Source organism: Syzygium oleosum, unplaced genomic scaffold (genome assembly GCF_021117445.2).
Source record: "Syzygium oleosum isolate NSW1041296 unplaced genomic scaffold, Sole_v2.1 Sole_v2.22, whole genome shotgun sequence".
Lineage (NCBI taxonomy): Eukaryota > Viridiplantae > Streptophyta > Magnoliopsida > Myrtales > Myrtaceae > Syzygium > Syzygium oleosum.
In genome coordinates this window covers 1,146,931-1,164,639 of record NW_026607506.1, presented here as the reverse complement: position 1 = coordinate 1,164,639, position 17,709 = coordinate 1,146,931, and the positions used below count along the sequence as shown (strand labels likewise).

The window sequence follows — 17,709 nt, the reverse complement described above, 5'->3', positions numbered from 1 at the left end:
GATACCAAAAAGTTAAACGTCAAGACACATCATTGTATTGAAGCAATATGAAACCCAGCCTAAAGTCTTAACATGAATATTATATAGGGAAAAGGTCACAAAAAATTCTAAACTATACCCACTGTGATATATTTATTCTAAACTTTTGTTTGTAACATTAAAAATCCTAAACTTTGCCTACAATGACACAATTATCCGAAATTTTTTTCTTTTGACATAAAAAACTTCAAACTTGTGCCTATGTAACACATTTAGCATCTGTAAAGATTCCGTTGGATGTTTTTTCAGCTAAACAATGTCGTTTTTATTTCACTTAAACCACATATAAATGTGTCGCGCATGCACAAGTTTGAGATTTTTAGTGTCATAAAAAAAATAAAAAATAAATAAATGTATCCTTACCAAAAAAAAAATAAATAAATAAATGTATCACAGTGAATATAGTTTAGGGTTTTTGATGGCTTTTATCTTATTATATATTTGATGACAATGTGTGGAGTTGATCCTCTTTGAAATGGCCAAAATGAAAGTTTCATCCCTTTTGCTATACCATCTAGAAATTTAAAATGACATTTGGTGTTTATGCAAGCGAAGGGAGATTTTGAGCACAACATGATCCAATGGGTCAAGTGAGGATAAGGTGTTGAAGATGGAGTTTTTTAAAAATTGAAGAATTAAATATCTTTCAGCTGAACCAAAGGTTAGAAGGATGTTTCCTAATTTAAGTTGCTTTCGGTTAAAGTTTGTTTTCTAATACCATATTTCATAATCTTAATTTCCATAATTTGATATTTCCTAGTTTAAGGTTTCCTAGGTTGATGTTTCCTATTTTAGTGCCAGTCCCTTTATAAATAAGAGGTGCTTTCTCATATGTATAAATGCGTTTCGAGTTTATGTATAAAAAAATTCTCTCAAGTGAGTAATTCTTTTGGTTCTTTATCGAATTCACTTTGGTAGTGAACCTTAAAGACTTCGGTTCTTCATCCAATTCGTTGGCGGTGAACCTTCCAATTCTTTTTTTTTTTTTTTGATAACCCAGGGAACCCCCGCACGGCCGACAGCCGGGGAGTAAACCCTGGGAGCGACACGTGCTAGCCATCACACACGTGCCACCGGTTAAGTCACCCTGCGGCGCCCGGGATTCGAACACTCAACCTTTTGCGAGAGGAAGAGTGCGTGCTCCAGCAGCGCCACCCAGGCGGGTGGTGAACCTTCCAATTCTTTATCCTTGATTGGTGAAGTATTCCTTTATCCTTAGGTGGTGAACACCGCAAACATATCAAACACTTTCAAATTCATTCAGCAACTTCACCCACACTCTGCACACATCACACAATCAAACGGTTTAAGGAATAGCAAGGTTATGACACCAACAATAGTAAAACTCCTAGTCGGAAGTTCAGATTTAAATTCGTACTACATTATTTTTCACCAGCTTTCCAGTATATCTATAGATTGATACCGCATCCTGATGAAGTAACCCGGACGGGTGATATGAAGTCGAGGCTGCGAAGCCAGCGGACTTATTGGGGCCTGCCATTCCCAGTAGCCGTTTCTGTGACGATGAAAGTCAATTCGATCCATGCTAATCGAAAAATAGAAGGTCATGCAAAAACCCATGAAATTTAATGGAACCAAAACGTGCAGAATGGCATTGGAATGCGACAATCGAATAGATTTTAAGAATGAGGGGCATTTCGACCATCATATTCAACCCTAATGGGTGATTGACGCAATTGCATTATGAAGCCGATTCCCATACTTGCAATCAGGCCAATTATTACAGCAGGATGGACATACAACAATGTGCAGGGACAATCCAAAGTCATACGCGGTGCATCAACGTATGATTAACAATTGCAGACAGTAGAAAGCAAGGTTTCAATCCTCCTGTCCGTTACCGACAGATTATGAACATTGGAAGATCAGATCATTGCCTTCCTGAGACAAGCTCAGTCAAAGTTATCAATTTTGACTGGTGCGATCTCATCGGCAACATCAAAGTGTCCTACCAAACGTGCAAAGAACAGTATTTGTTGTTCCAATGTAAATTTTATACTTTCAGCCTGCAAAACATTGCATGTCAATCTCCTGCATTGCACACACAACAAATGACTTGTTTATGTAAGACTTGAGAAGAACAATACCTTGCGAAAACCATGCTGCTCACCCTCGTATTCCACTAATGCAACAGGCAGACCTTTCTGCTTCAATGCCGCATAAATTTTGCGAGCCTGACCTGGCGGTACGACCTACAAGATGTAGTAGATAATTGCCAAACGGCCAAGCAGCAAAGTTGTCAAAAAGCCAGAGATGTAAAAAGTAAATCTTAAGACCATTGATGACATCTACTTATTAATTGAAAAGAGAGTTGAACTTATCTGATTGAATTCATAAATTAGGAAAAAAAGAAAAAGAGGGCCCTCGTTTTGACACTGGACTTTTTACCCCCTTTTCTTTACTTTTTCTTTAAATTTTGGGGAGTAACAGGAGAGGGGATCATTACAAAGAGCATGACTTGCGTACCTTGTCTTCCAATCCTTGGAATAGAATTATGGGGCAAGAAAATTTCTCAACAAAGTTTATAGGTGATCTCTCGTAGTAATCCTTTTCAGATCCTGTAGAGCAATGAATAGATGATCGCAATAAAGACTAATCTGAGGTGAGACGAAAACACACACGTAAGCTTATCTGAATTACCAACAAGGTTGTCAATGTAATGAGATTCAAATTTGTGCATTTCTGCTCTCAACATGTTCAAATCAGCAATCTGTTTGACAAAATAACAGACAGAAAAAAATTTGTTTTTTAACATTGTCAGAATTCAATGCATAAATAGTAGACAATAAAGGATGAATTTATATGCAACTCTTTAGATGTACCAAATGAAATGGGGAAATTTAAGTATCCAGATTTCAAGTAAATACCACCAATGACCGATGCACAGTAACAAACTGTAACAAAAACACGCCTTCAAGAAACTAATGTCCGTAACAGTTGGTTCTTGCTAGTAGACTTTTCAGTTGATCCATCGGATAGCAAGACACAACGAAGATGCTATATATCATTCACTAGAAACAAGAAAGTCACCAAGAATGATCAATGATTGTGTTGAAGGCAATTAATCCCCAGAAACCAGAGCTCCTTCGGATGTTCGTATGCTTTGTCAGGGTAAGGTAAGAGCGACCTCCCTCTGGTGCCCCCAGAAATATGCCAGCTTCCCAATATTGGTACCGAATGGTAAATTTAACTATTCTGAAACTGACTACAAAGTAAATGAACTCACACCATAGAGGGAGGCTCCAGCTTTGAAAGTTTCTTTAAATGCTAGAGCAGCTAAGGTTGTATACCCACCAGCAGAGCCTCCAGTGATGCATAGACGAGTGCCATCCACCTTTCCACTTTCCACCTGGATGATCAAAGCAACTTCACCATACTGAAATAGTTCTAGTATTCTATTACCCAATGAGCACTAACAGAACAACCGAGTTGAAAGTCACCTACCAAAAATTTAGCACAACTACAACAGTCATCAACATCAACTATACCCCAGCGACCCAATAGCCGCTCTCTGAATTCTCTGCCATAACCTTGAAGAGAAGTTTTGTGACATCTTTCAGTAGGAATGAAGAAGATCAATCAAATGAAGGGCCACATCGAGTAGTTTTTGCAGCCATTTATGTTAATTAAACTCCATGAGGACTTTGTAAGAATAAAGCGTAGGGCTGTCGAAATGGTAATGGTGGTTCATTATAATCAGGTTTTGCAGAAATCAAGAGAAAGATATGAAGCAGAAAGTTCTCATTTAGAGACAAACCAGTGCTTCCACCGTAATTGACATCCACGAAGGCCCATCCTCTGCTAGTCCAGTACTGAATACTCAGGTTTAAAACTCCTCGTGTTTCCCAAGTAGGCCCTCCTGTGCAATTTTAAGCATAATTACATAGACACTCAGGAATAACCAGATCTATATGATTAGGAATTAATGCATGACAATGCTGCTTGCAACAAATAATTGCCACTTAAAAGAAGAGAGAGAGAGAGAGCGCGCGCGTGCGAGAGAGAGAGAGAGAGGCTGTTTTTAAAGTTGTCAAAAGACAATTTTTTTTCCTGAAAATCTTAAGTTTTTCAAAACCATGCCCATAGTTCAATATCGAGATAAGTCTTAGCACTCCCCTAACAATGTATGTTAGACCTTAGATGTGAAAATAACCACATCAAACAGCAACCAGAGGATAAATGGAAGTAAAAAACAGAATGGCAACAAGGGGGAGTGCCAAGATTCGGACTTTTGACTTGAACCTCTGATACCATGATGAATAATCAGTTTCCCCAAAAGCTTAAATTGTCAAGAATCACGCCCTGAATGTATACCATGCATATATGTCAACAAAAGTGTCAAGCAATCATTAAATTCCATTCCACAACATATGACTTAAATGGCAATACAGGTGTTAACAGGGGCAACACTGTGTGCAGTATACCACATCAAAATAATTTCAAAAAAATGCCCCTACATCAGCTCCATCTTCATTCAGCATCAGTTGTATATGTACTGACTTGCTTTGTGCATCTAGAATATCTATAACTGATGCCGGGCACTTATTTAGTCTGAAAATATACCAATGAATCATAGATTTAAATCAAAATAAAGACTTGATTTGACAAGTAAGGTCAGTTAATGATTATTGTGAATAGAAAATACCAGTTCGGTGGAACAAAGTTCCCACGAAAGAATATAAAGTTGGCAAGGTGAATTCAAGTATGACAAGAACTGAGTTGCATTTTTCAAGTACCATGGCTTTCTAACAACAGCGGAGGCTTTTCTTCCTGACTAGCTTGATAAACCTGATTAGATGGAGGGTAGAAGAATGCATAAGCATTTTGACCACGAACTTCACTTGGAAATTCGATCAGCTCTGGCAAGCTGAAATACGACTGGTACTTCAAACTATCCGGTGAAGATGACCATATTATCTGAAAATCAATGCTTTCTGACTTTTCATCGTTCAAAGTCACCTGCAAACAATGATCAGAAGAAAATTATAACAATAATGAGATAATGCTAATTATTACACTGTCCACACTGCATCAAATATGAGGAGATTACTAAGGTAGAGCATTGCAAGCACCTTAGCCACAGATGTTGGAAGTAGTCCCGATGCTCCCTCAACGTAAAGGCAATTATTCCCTGAAGTCTGCACAAGCAGAATGTGCACAATTTACCAAACCATTAGCTTGAAATATAGTTACAGCGACTGATCATGGAGAAGGTATTGAACATACTATATCTTGTATGTCCGTGAATGGAATGTCAAGCAATGATAATGAGCTCCGAAGAACGTCAATAATCGCAAGATAAGACCTTCCACTCTGCCTGCAGGAAGATTTTAAATACATTGACAAGAAAAATCATACAATAATATGCTATTAGATTAATGTTAAAACGGAAAAAAGGCTCACCTGTAGCTGCAAGCAATCAGGGTCTGCTGGTCGTCGCTCTGGATAACTTCATAAGAGTTCAAACCAAAAATCCATGATGGCCTCGCAAACTCAGCATTTAATGGATAAAGAGGCTGGACCTCATTCACCAATTCAATCTGTTCAATCATGAAGCACAGCAAAGACATAAATCAGTTCCTTTCCAACACCATGATCGATGGTGCTATGGCAGCATAAATGGCAGTTTAAAGAGCTCACATATGCAATAAGGGCTCATCACCCGCAGAAAACCTATAACTATAACTAACTCTCCTCATTCATAATTGTCTCAGTGTGACATCCAAAGTCCACACTATTTGACTGATACAGTCTAAATCCTTGTGAAGGGTGATATGGAAATTAAGGAGATCGACCAAATATCCAGGTATGAATCATCATTGGAAAAACCCACTTTGTCTTGGTTATTATAAGACGTGATGGAGTTGTGGAGTTTGATAGAGAAAAATGCTATTAAAGTAGAGAGAAAAGTATTGTTGCTAAGGGTATACACGTAATTTTTACCATAATCTTGTACGCCCTAGATTCCTGCTATATATTAGGACAATCTCTCTTGTAATTGTAACCTGCAACTCGACAATGATACTAATAACGAAAACATTGCCCAGTGCGGCACCGTGGTTCTTCTCTATTCTTATTTTGAAAGGGTTTTCCCCGTGAAATTTCTTGTGTCTTTTTCAATTTTTCTCTTTTACGTTTCGCTCCTAACAATTGGTATTGGAGCTTGGTTAGGCGGTATAGTGGGAATGACGAAGATGGACAACGGGTAGGTGAAGATTGATTGGTTCAACGGTAAAGATTTTGATTTCTAGAAAATAGAGATCGACATTTGTATTATCAAAAAAACCTGCATCAGCCTCTGTCTGGAGAGAATCGGATTCGATCAAGAAAGAAGACTAGATATTGTTAGCCCTTGTGTCATTCATCTCATGTTGGCACGAAACGTTGCCTTCAACATCACCAAGGAGAAGACACTGGTGGAATTGATGAGGGTATTGTCCAACAAGTACAAAAAGCCCTCTGCGTCAAACAAGGTTTATCTAATATTTTGCCTGTTCAATTAGAATATGAACAAAGGTGCTTCCGTGATGGATCACATCAATGGATTCAACATAATCACGACTCAGTTGAGTTTGGTGGAAATCAAATTTGATGATTAGGTAAAAGCTTTGGTTATGTTATCTTGTCTGCCTAAAAGTTGGAGTAAAAATGTGACTGTAGTAAATAGTTTGTCTGGTCAGAAGAAGTTGAAGCTTCAGAAGATATATGATTTGATTCTTAGTGAGGATATTCACAAAAGAGAGTTGGGTGAATCTTCGAGTGCTGCCTTGAGTACTGAAGGCAGAGGGGAGAAGTAATCAATAAGGTTAGATCAGAACAGTAGTAGATCGAAGTCTAGAGGGATAAGAAAATTGAGACCTTGTGGTCAAATAATCTACTGGAATTGCGAAAAGAAGGCCACCTGAAACGAAATTATAGAGCCCTGAGAAGAAAATACAATATCGAAATCAAAAGGAGGAAAAAACTGTCAATGCAACCTTTGAAGAGATACTCATCCATGATGCCTTAATTTTGAGCGTTAAGAGTCCGATTGAGTCATGGATTCTAAACTTAGGTGCGTCGTTTCCCTCTACTTCGTGCAGAGAATTAATGCACAATATTGTTGCTGGGAAGTTTAGAAAGGTAAGGGTGATGTTAATATAAGGACTGCTAATGGGTATTGATGGAAATTGCATGATATTAGATATACTCCTTAGCCTTAAGAGAAATCTGATCTCTATAGTTCAATGAGACAGCACGGGATACAAAAAACTATCTTTTGAGATGGCTCGTGGAAGATTGTTAAAGGTGCTAGGCAGCAAAGTTGGGAACAAATACATGATCGAAATTAGTAGAATTATAGTAGTAGTTGCCGACTTGGAAAGTGATCCTACATTATGGCACTAGAGGCTTGGACACATGAGCAAAAGAGGGATGAAAGTGTTGTCATTGAAGGGAAAACTGTATGATCTTAAGTCCACAGATATTGGTCTATGTGAGGATAGCGTTTTGAGCATGCGAAAACGTGTCAGTTCTTCAAAAATTGGAAGAGAACCAATGAAAGAAAACTTAGAGTTGGTGCATACAAATGTCTGGGAGCTAGCTTGTGTGCATTCCCTTGGAGGCTCAAGCTACTACATCATGTTCATTGACGATTCCACCGGGGAGGTATGGGTTTATTTTCTGAATAATATATCTGATGCCTTTGCTACTTTTAGAAGATGGAAAGTTGAGGTAGAGAAAGAGATTGGTTTGATGATTAAATGTCTAAGACAATGGTGGTTAGTATGATAGCAAGGAGTTCAAGCAATTTTGTGCAGAGAGTTCCATCATATCACAACAAAATGGAGTTGCTGAGAGGATGGATAGAAATCTAAATGAGCATGCAAGAAGTATGAGGGTGCATGTAGTATTATTCAGACATTTTGGGTAGATGCAGTTAACACAGTAGCATATTTGATTAAAGAGGACCTTCAGTTCCACTTGACTTCAAACAACCAAAAGAAGAATGGACCAAAAAGAAAGTGAATCTCTGGCATTTGAAAGTTTTTGGTTGTGTTTTATATGTGCACATAGATGTTGAAAATAGAGACAAGCTTTCATGCAAAAGCTAGAAAATTTTGTTTTATTGGATATGGTTCTGATTATTTTGGCTATCGGTTATCGAAGGACCAAACTAGGAAAATAATAAGGACAAATGATGTTACATTCAATGAAAACATGTTGTATAATGCAAATTTGTTGTAGAATTTAGTGTGAGAAAACTAAGAGAGGAGATTAGAGAGATTGAATTGGAGGGGATTTCTAAAAGTGTTCTGATAAGAAATCATAAAATTGTTGTTATAGACTTTGATCAAGAACTAGAACAAGAACTACCTACGCTTCAACTCACTTCGAGAAGATTTAGACGAACATCTAAACCTGTACAGTGGTATTTTCCATCATTGCATTATTTTTTTTTGACATATACTGGCGAACCAGAAAATTTTTTGAAAGCGACGCAGGTAAAAAAAAATTGTTCAGTGGGAGTTGACAATGCAAAATGAATTTATAATTCACTCGAGAAGAACAAGATTTGGGTGTTAACTTAGTTATTAGATGGGAAGAAGGCATTTCAAAACAACTAGGTGTACATGGTCAAAGAACCTAATGGTAACAAGAGGTCCAGAGCAAGGTTAGTGGTGAAAGGTTTTCAGCAAAAGAATTGAATTGATTATACAGAAATTCTCTCTCTGGCTGTGAAGTCAACTATTATTTAGCTAGTGTTGAGTACTATCATTGCTGAGAATTCATATCTAAAGCAATTAGATGTTAGGACTGCACTCCTCCATAGAGACTTAGAGTAGGATATCTACAGGGTATAACTATAAGGTTTTCAGGTTCCTAGCAAAGAAAACTACGTTTGCAAGTTGAGGACAAGTTTGTATCGTTTAAAATAGGCTCCCAGACAGTGGTACAAGAAATTTGACGCACGTTCATTAGATGTGAAATGGATCACTGTTGTTTCTTCAAGAAATTTGATGACCGCCATGTTATTTTGTCATTGTATGTGCATGATGTGTTCATTGGAGGATTTAGCATGAAAGAGATCAACAAACCAAAGCCACTATTGTCAAAGGAGTTTGAAATAAAAGACTTAAGAGCTGCAAATCAAATTCTTGGGATGAGGATCATTTGAGATGATTCCGAGGAATTCTAAAGTTTTCTCAAGAAAAGTACATTAAAAAGCTGTTAGACTGATTAGGAGTCCCGAATGCAAAGCCTGTAAGCACTCCTTTAGGAAGTCACTTCAACCTCTCGAAGAAATAGTCGCCAAAGACAGATGAGGAGCGAGAGTACATAGTTAAGGTGTCAGCTGTCGACACTTTGATATATCCTATGGTGTGTACCAGACCAGATATAGCTCATGCAATGGGAGCTGTAAGCGAATGTATGGCTATATAGGAAAAGCATTAGAAAGCTGTAAAGTGGTTGTTAAGATATCTGAGAGGCACTTCAGGTATATCACTTTATCTCAGAAAAAATAGTGTGACTTTATAAGGCTTTGTCAACACAGATCTTAGTGGTGACATGAACAATAAAAAGAGCACTTTGGGTTATATATTTATTTTGAGTGGCACTGTAGTTAGTTGGATGTCTAAACTTCAGAAGCGTATGTCCCTCTCTACCACTGAAGCAAAGTATGTTGATATATATGAAGCTCGCAAGAAGAGGTTTTGGTTAAAGAATTTTCTGAAGAAGACAAGCAGGAAGTAGGATACCATTGTCCTTTTCAATGATTGTAAGAGTACTATTTGTCTTGCAAAGAATCTGGTATTTCACTCAAGGATAAAACACATACGGTTGAAGTATCATAATGTTTGGTTGTTAATAGATGAAGAGACATTGTTATTGAAGAAGATACTTGATGCGAATAATTCGACAGATATATTAACCAAGGTTGTCACCACTGAGATCCTGAAGCTGTGCATTACCTCAATTGGCCTCTATGGTTAGTGATGAGAAGGTGCCGCCGCACTGGGACAATTTAGGTTACAAAGATGAGTGAAGACTATGAAAGACTATTGCCATTGTGAAGATCAGCTTCAAAGTGGGAGATTAATGAAGATGTCGAGTCTGATAGAGAAAAGTGTTGTTAAGCAGAGAGGAAAATACTGCTGCTAAGGGTATACATGTAATTTTCTCTATAACTTTTTATGTTTTAGACTCCTGCTATATATTGTGGCAATCTCTCTTGCAATCGTAACTTGAAACTTGATGCTAAATGTGAAGAGATTGCTTAGTGCGGCATAGTGATTTTTCCCTTTTCTGATTTTGAAAGGGTTTTACACGTAAAAATTCTCGTGTTTCCTTCTCTGATTTTTCTCTTTAATGTTTCACGCTTGGTCGCTATGAAAGATCTTCAATGACTTGAAGCTCCTAAGATATCTGGGCTTTTCAAAATCGATACACATAAATGGCGACAGCTCAGGGTTCAATGACTAGTACTTACCCACTTATAGAGATTCCAAAAACCATCCTTTCTATCAGTAATGAAAAATAGTTCACCTGCATGTGTTCAAAGCAGAATGTAATGTCTGCCACAATTTCATGCCACTTAACTTTGACATTTCCTCTTATGTTTTCACTGAAATATTACATATCTGGAGCTTCTACAGTTAAATATATTTAGTATGCCCCCAAACTCAATCATCTGAGTAGAGTGGAAAAGAAAAATCACAAAAGTGTAAAAATAAATCACCAGTAGCAAGAGACATACTAGAGGACTCCAAATGCATATCTTGGATAATTCATATTTAAGGGACAACATGAAAATACCAATGGAAAGAATTATAGAACATCATCCTGTCAGCACATATAAATAAGACCAACATTCTCAGATCATCACAAAAGCAACATATTAAACAAATTGATCAGGATGACCCTTATATGTTATTCAGGCTGATTAGCTAGAATTGGGAATAGGCCATTTACATTCGATGATTATTTTGGGGGAGCAGGCTCCTTTCTTTGTTCATTCACATCACAATAATATTACAATCTTACATTACTTCAGCATTGAAGAACATCAGGTGACAAATGAACTTATACCATTCAATGACAAATCAGGTTGCAGCAATTCCGAAATCCAAATTGGAAGCCAAAACATAGAAGTACCTTTTGGAGACCATTTAGGTTCAGTTGGTGACTCAACATGTTTAGGATCACGACCAGCAACACAGACACGCTTATAAATATCTCTGCATAGGAGTACTAAGAAGATCAATGCGACAAGGCAATGACGTGAATATAGCACAAAGATAAAATATAAGGAAAGGTTAGAAGTGTGTCTTAAAAATCACAACAAAGAGCTGATCAGACAAAGTGACTGGAAAATGCAATAAGTACTGAATCACAAGTTACAACTTGCAACTCAAGTGGCTCACAACTCGCCATTGGCCATGGCTGTTGTAGGCTAAGGTTAGAAGGTTCTTTTTTTTTTTTTTGGTTGAAAGGTAAGAAGTTCAATGTGCAGGACTAGATGTAAAGTTTCACGGCCACTCAAAGCTCAACACCACAGTTATAGATGGCGATTACAGTCAGTTCTATGTATTAAAAAATAAGATAACAATGTGATAGAAAATGCGCTTAGGTCTCTAAACATCGACATTACCCGAAAAGAGTATGTTCTGACATTTAAGATACTATAAAGTTTTCTCAAACTACATGTATGAGCTACTATACTAGTGCACATAATGTCACATCAAAGTGTCAGGTTTAAGGGGACTCCCTTATTAGCATTTATTTGTTTGAACAACCCTTATCTGTCTTACAAGTGAAAGAATTGTTGCAACAAAATCTAAGATAAAAAAAATGTAAGTGACAGTGGCTTTGTTAATGGACACGAGAATGTTAAAGAACATCAATCTCCATACCCAGCCTCTGAGATGTACCCAACCCAGAGTTCTGCTTTATCCCATGGCATATTGGGATGACCCCACTCGATCCATGCTATCTTTTCACCCTTTGGATCCATCCGTGGAAAAGCATAGAAATCATTGCCACTGATTAATGCTTTGGGCTCTGAATTCCACCCAATAATACAAAAACAAAACGAAGGAAAATGAAGAAGAAGAAGAAGAAATCAGTAGGTTTCTGGTATTGTAGTGAACAAATTAATGTAGCCGATGACTAATCTGGCACGTCCAGCAATTATTTACCCTGTATATCCTTCTCACCAAGGCCAATAGCTACAACCATTGTGGTTGGACTTGAACTGCTGTCACGCCGATCTATATCCATATAAAAGCAATCAGGTAAGTTCCAGTTGTATAGTCCCCAGAAAATATGAGCAACAAAATAAGCTCCTTCAAAGAGCAGTTACCTTCCCTTACGGCAACATAACGGCCAAATCTACTATCGAAAACTCCATCTGCATAACAAACTGAAGGCTCACCATAGTCTGGAGTAATTGGCAATGGAGGAGAATCTGTAGGAGATACAGAGTAACCACAGAGAATTGTGATGCTCATTGATGAATGGCATGCTGCTCTACAAAAACTTCGATAAAACACAAGGCTTTGCTAAGCAAAACCTGTATTAGGAAAATTTACGTGGCCTTCTCAATTCCAAGCCACAACATTTCATTGCAAGTATGCTTCCGTCGGAGTCACTGCTTGCCATAACTGTATTCTATAGACTAAGGAGAAATGAAATGGGAAAGGAAGTTTACCGCAACATTTCTAAAGAGGCATATTCTATGCTTCAAGTTCAGTTCTTTTTCCCCTCCAATCATATCTCAACATGTCTACCATCTATAAGGATCTAAGCATGGAGCTACCAAATCCACGTGTAGACTTCTTCGTGAAGAGACTGAAGATTACAATTTAAAATCCCAAAGGAAGCAGACCTTCAAGATGCACTACAGCAACTACAGAGCTTACCTTTTAGGTGTAACGACTGCTTGTACAGCCTTTGATCCTCGTAATTCGAGAAAACAAGAGTATTCCCGGAAATGCTAAAAGCACCACCACCATATTCCTGACACAGCGTCCTCACCGCAAACTCTTTCAGCGTAATGTCAACAGGTTCATCTCCTGGTTTCTCCGGTTCTTTCACAAGAACTGAGCGTCTAATAGTCAATATAACCATCCATAAGTCAGTACACTCCTGAAAACTCTCAAGAGTCATTCATTTGACAAACCATAAAGATTACACATATACGGAAGCATCATTTCAGCACCATGCACAGTACCCAGAAACTCAATACTGCCCGAATACTCTGTTTAGTCTTATTAAGGAAAATGGTAAGTGGAGTCATATACCCGGATTCATCAGGACGGGACTCGAGCCACACGAGACGGCCGTCGCCACCGACGGAGATGCCACCGAGGCTTTTAGAGGCGCCGGAGACGACGTCGGCGGTGATGGGGGACTTCCAAGAACCATACGGAGCTGTGACTCTGTCTCTCTTAGCAGTTGTTTCTGGGGATGACGGTGAAGAAGCCATGGTCCTGTGCTTCCCGGGTTGCGGTTTGACCGACGACGACCGGGGGACAAGGATTCGAGCTAGAGGATTGAAGTTGAAACTTGAAGAAGAAAAGATTTGAGATCAGCGAGCGAAAGTGGGTATGGTGGCTGCGAGAGCTATTAGATTCAACAGTCAACAGTCAACACTGGCTAGGGGTGAGCAACTTGGACCGCCCAAACCGGGACCGGACCGGACTAGACCGGACCGACGAGTTTGGTCCGGTTCTCGGTATTATCGGTCCGGTTCCCGGTTCCTAAAAGCGGAACCGGTTTCCGGGCGGTCCGGTTCTCGGTTCCAAGGGGGAACCGGACCGGACCGGACCGACTATTTAATATATATTTTTGTTATTTTTTTCTTTAAAAAAATTAATAAAATGTGAATTAAACTCCAAGTGAACTTCATTATCATAAATTCATTGATAAAAAATAGTAAAATGTGAATTAAACCCTAAGTGAACTTCATTGACATAAATTTATTGACAAAAATTAGTAAAATGTGAACCAAACCTTAAGTGTTTGACAAAAAAAAAACCCTAAACTCTAAATAACCGGTTCCATTGGACCGGATCGGAACCGGACCGGACCGACGGTCCGGTCCGGTTCCCGGTCCTAGAACCAACTGGTCCGGTCCGCGGTTCCCAAAATTGGGAACCGGTTCCCGGTTCCACCTTGAAATCGGACCGGACCGGGAACCGCTCACCCCTAACACTGGCATTGGTTTAGTAACTGATCACAAATACAAAACATATTTTAATACGTAACCCGAGCCAACGTGGCTTCATCATGAGGTAAAGATTTCAAGGTAGACCTACGTCAATATTTTCAAGAACTGGTACTGAAAATAACTTTGTAAGCCTTCAGTACAAAATCCGGGCACATTAGTGTTTAGAGAGTCCGATCTCCATTCATAAGTAACCCCAAATCAACACATATGTTTACTATCTAAGCAAGGTGGTGTTGTCTTCCATTGAAGACTACAATATATACATACTTAGAATATGTTTCGAATTTGAGTCTATGAATGAAATCCGACCATGTTTCGCCAAAAAGTATCGAAGCAAAACTTTTCGAAATAGGGATCGATATGGAAATCGACAAAGGATGTGAGGGATTATTTACTGATTCTTGGACAGGAAATGCGAATTGACGAGAAAATTAAAAGTACTGAAACTGGAAATAAACGTGTCATAGTACTGAAATGTAAAGATAAATAGGAAGTAAAATCGAAGAACTATAGTTCATTGATCAATTGGCAGCCCCTTACACAAATTATAATCATAATATTTATAGTTATTAAAGACAATTAACAACAAAGAAAATAACCGTAGCTTACGTGATTTTTAGAATTCAACAACTTGTATTTACAAACAATTGATCCATACCCACTAATTCGACCATTCTTCTCTCCACACTTTTCATGCCCACCATCACCATTACTTTTGAAGTTCCTTGCTTCACTACTCGACAGTTTCAATAACCCACCTTTCTCGGGTTCCATCATTAGTGGTTTTCAAGATATAAGGCATCCACTACTTGATAGTTGTGTTGATTTGCTTCATAGCTACGTTGATGAGCCCAAGCGAATTGGTGTCCAAGGTTAGTAGCTCCATAACTTAGATAACTGTTCATCATAGACGTAGGTGGTTTGGTTTTTGTTACATAACATCTCGAGTTTGAGCCAGTTATGAAGTCCAACCGGATTCGATAAGTCTCCAAGTTTGACCGTGAAGTGAATTTAAATTAAGAAATTTATTGCTCAATTTTTCTTTGGTTGGGCACAGGGGTTATTTTTTACCATGAAAAGGCTCTTCTACTACAAGACAAAGAAAAAGCCCACTATCCAATAATATATATATTTATGTGTGGGGTGAGTATGTTAGGTCAGAGGAAAGAAAATAAAAGTAAAAAGAAAAAAAGAAAAAGGATTTGCTTTTTGCGTTCTTTCCTGGTTGCCGCACGAGGGTTTTGTTTTTGCTTCTTGCCTACTAGGCCGCACAAACAAAAGGACGCTCAGAGACGTTTCTTGTTCAAGCCGCGGAGGAGATATGATGAACACGGCCGATTATTTGTGCCGTGAGTTTTACATCCAATTGAGTTATTTATTTATGAACATTTTGAGTTTGCGCTTAATTCATGTGTGTGAAACACTCGAGCATGTAAGCGATTATAATTTTAACTCTCTTCTTATTAATAGATTATTTACCGATGGCTCTTCCTGTAGAGTAGGTATTAATATTCAGATTGAACCACGTAAATCTTTGATGTTCATTATCCTTCTTCGTTTATTTCTTTGGTTCTCTCACATTAATTTAATCGCAAGATCATGTCAGTTTGTGCGTTAATTTATTTGAGCCAAAGACCAACAAGTTTGGACTGGCCCAACAGTCACTTGGGAGATCCAAGTTGTTGCCGCTCCAACCGAAGGCCCGATGTGTGAGGAGGAGAATGTTAAAATTTATCTCACATTAGTGGTAGACGAGGCTGGTGATCAGATTATAAATGTGAGAAAAAGTCTTACCTTTTAAGCTAGTATTTGGGGTGAGAGAGGCTCAAGACCACCAAATACTGGTATTAGAGCTTGAGAATAGGATTTTCTAGATTTTGATTTGGGCCTTTTGTTTGTCTGATTGGAAATTTTATTGTTGCAATTATGTCCGGAGCGAAAGTAGAAATTGAGAAGTTCAACGGATATGGAGCCCCAAGCTAGAGACGCTATTAACAAATCTAGGTTTGGCTGAAATATTGGAGGGCAATGATAAGTTACCTGAAATAATGAAAGATGCCGAAAAGGACGTGTTAATAAGGAAAGTAATGAGAATAATCTTGTTGAATTTATCAGAAGGGGTGTTAATAGAGGTGGTCGAGGAGAAAAATGTTGTAGTATTGTGGACAAATAAGTTTGAACAATCATTTATACATGTTCAAGAGGATTTTTCAGTTTATATCATTTACACATGTTCAAGAAGATGTTTCAGTTTAAATAAACTGAAGCTACGTCTAGTAGATCCCATCTAGATGAGTTTAATAAACTCACGATGGATTTAAAGGACGTCAGTAAGATCCTAAATGATGAAGAACATGTCATGATGTTGTTAATTTTTTTACTAGAGTCATGGGAGCACTTTACTAATTCATTACTCTGGGGGCGTATTATAATTACTGTCACGAGGAGGGGCACATTAAGAGAGATTATCCTAAGCTGAGATACAGATGTGATAGCAGAATGCCACAAGTAGTGCGGCAAATGTTGTTGAGGAGAGCACCAATGATGCAGATGATGTTTTGTGTATGATAACTAATTCGTTAAGAGACGAATATGTGCTAGATTTAGGGTGCTTTTATCATATGACGCCTCATAAGAGTTGGTTTACTGTAGATGGTGGTAGAGTTCTGATAGGAATAATGCAGCCTACAAAGTTGCGGTGATAGGGACAGTTCGGATTTTGGTGCATGATGGAGTGGTGCACACATTGACAGATATGACGTATGTACCAGAGCTAAAATAAACTTATTTCTCTAGACACTTAATGACATCGGGTGTAAGTATATTACTAAAGGTGGAGTATTGAAGATCTCTTGAGTTATTATGACAATGATAAAAAGGGAAGAAAGAGAATATTCTCTATCATCTACTGTGAGAGACCGTGACCGGAGCTACTGCAATTTCATCAAGTGAATCAGATTTTGACTTGAGTCAATTATGGCATATGCAATTAAGGCATATGAGTGAAGCATATATAACGATACTGAGTGAGAGGATTGTTGAAGGGTTAGAAGATAGGGAAGCTGGACTTATATGAACACTTCAGTTTTAGGTAGTAGCGACGGATTAGGTTTACTACAACTATTCATTCAACCAAGTAATCACTTGAATATATTTATTCAGATGTCTAGGGCTCGTCTCCAGTTCCTTCGAAAGGAGGTGCCTAATATATGTTAACATTTATCGACGATATTCAAGAAATGCATGGGTATACATTTTAAAACACAGATATGATGTGTTCGATTGGTTCAAGAAGTTTAAAACATTGATTGAGAAGCGTAGTTAGATAAACAAATCAAGTGCCTAAGAACTTATAACGGCATGAAATTCTAGGGTAAATATTTTATCGGGTTTGCGAGAAAGAAGGGATCGTGAGACAACACACAGTACTCAAGACA

At 38.2% G+C, this 17,709-nt stretch overlaps 1 protein-coding gene across 1 annotated transcript; it reads right to left on the bottom strand.

Annotated features, from left to right (window-relative positions):
- Positions 1-1,686: 1,686 nt before the first annotated feature.
- Positions 1,687-13,687, bottom strand: LOC115675762 (uncharacterized). The gene is made up of 18 exons (XM_030598524.2): positions 13,344-13,687; positions 12,963-13,150; positions 12,404-12,508; positions 12,240-12,311; positions 11,955-12,102; positions 11,197-11,279; positions 10,532-10,587; positions 5,464-5,600; positions 5,287-5,377; positions 5,133-5,198; positions 4,797-5,019; positions 3,818-3,919; positions 3,505-3,590; positions 3,287-3,409; positions 2,701-2,770; positions 2,527-2,618; positions 2,148-2,252; positions 1,687-2,066 (listed from the first exon to the last, which is right to left on the bottom strand). The coding sequence occupies exons 1-18, from the start codon at positions 13,526-13,528 to the stop codon at positions 1,953-1,955; spliced, it is 2,046 nt and encodes a 681-aa protein (XP_030454384.1). The 5' UTR covers positions 13,529-13,687; the 3' UTR covers positions 1,687-1,952.
- Between the last annotated feature and the right edge of the window lie 4,022 nt (positions 13,688-17,709).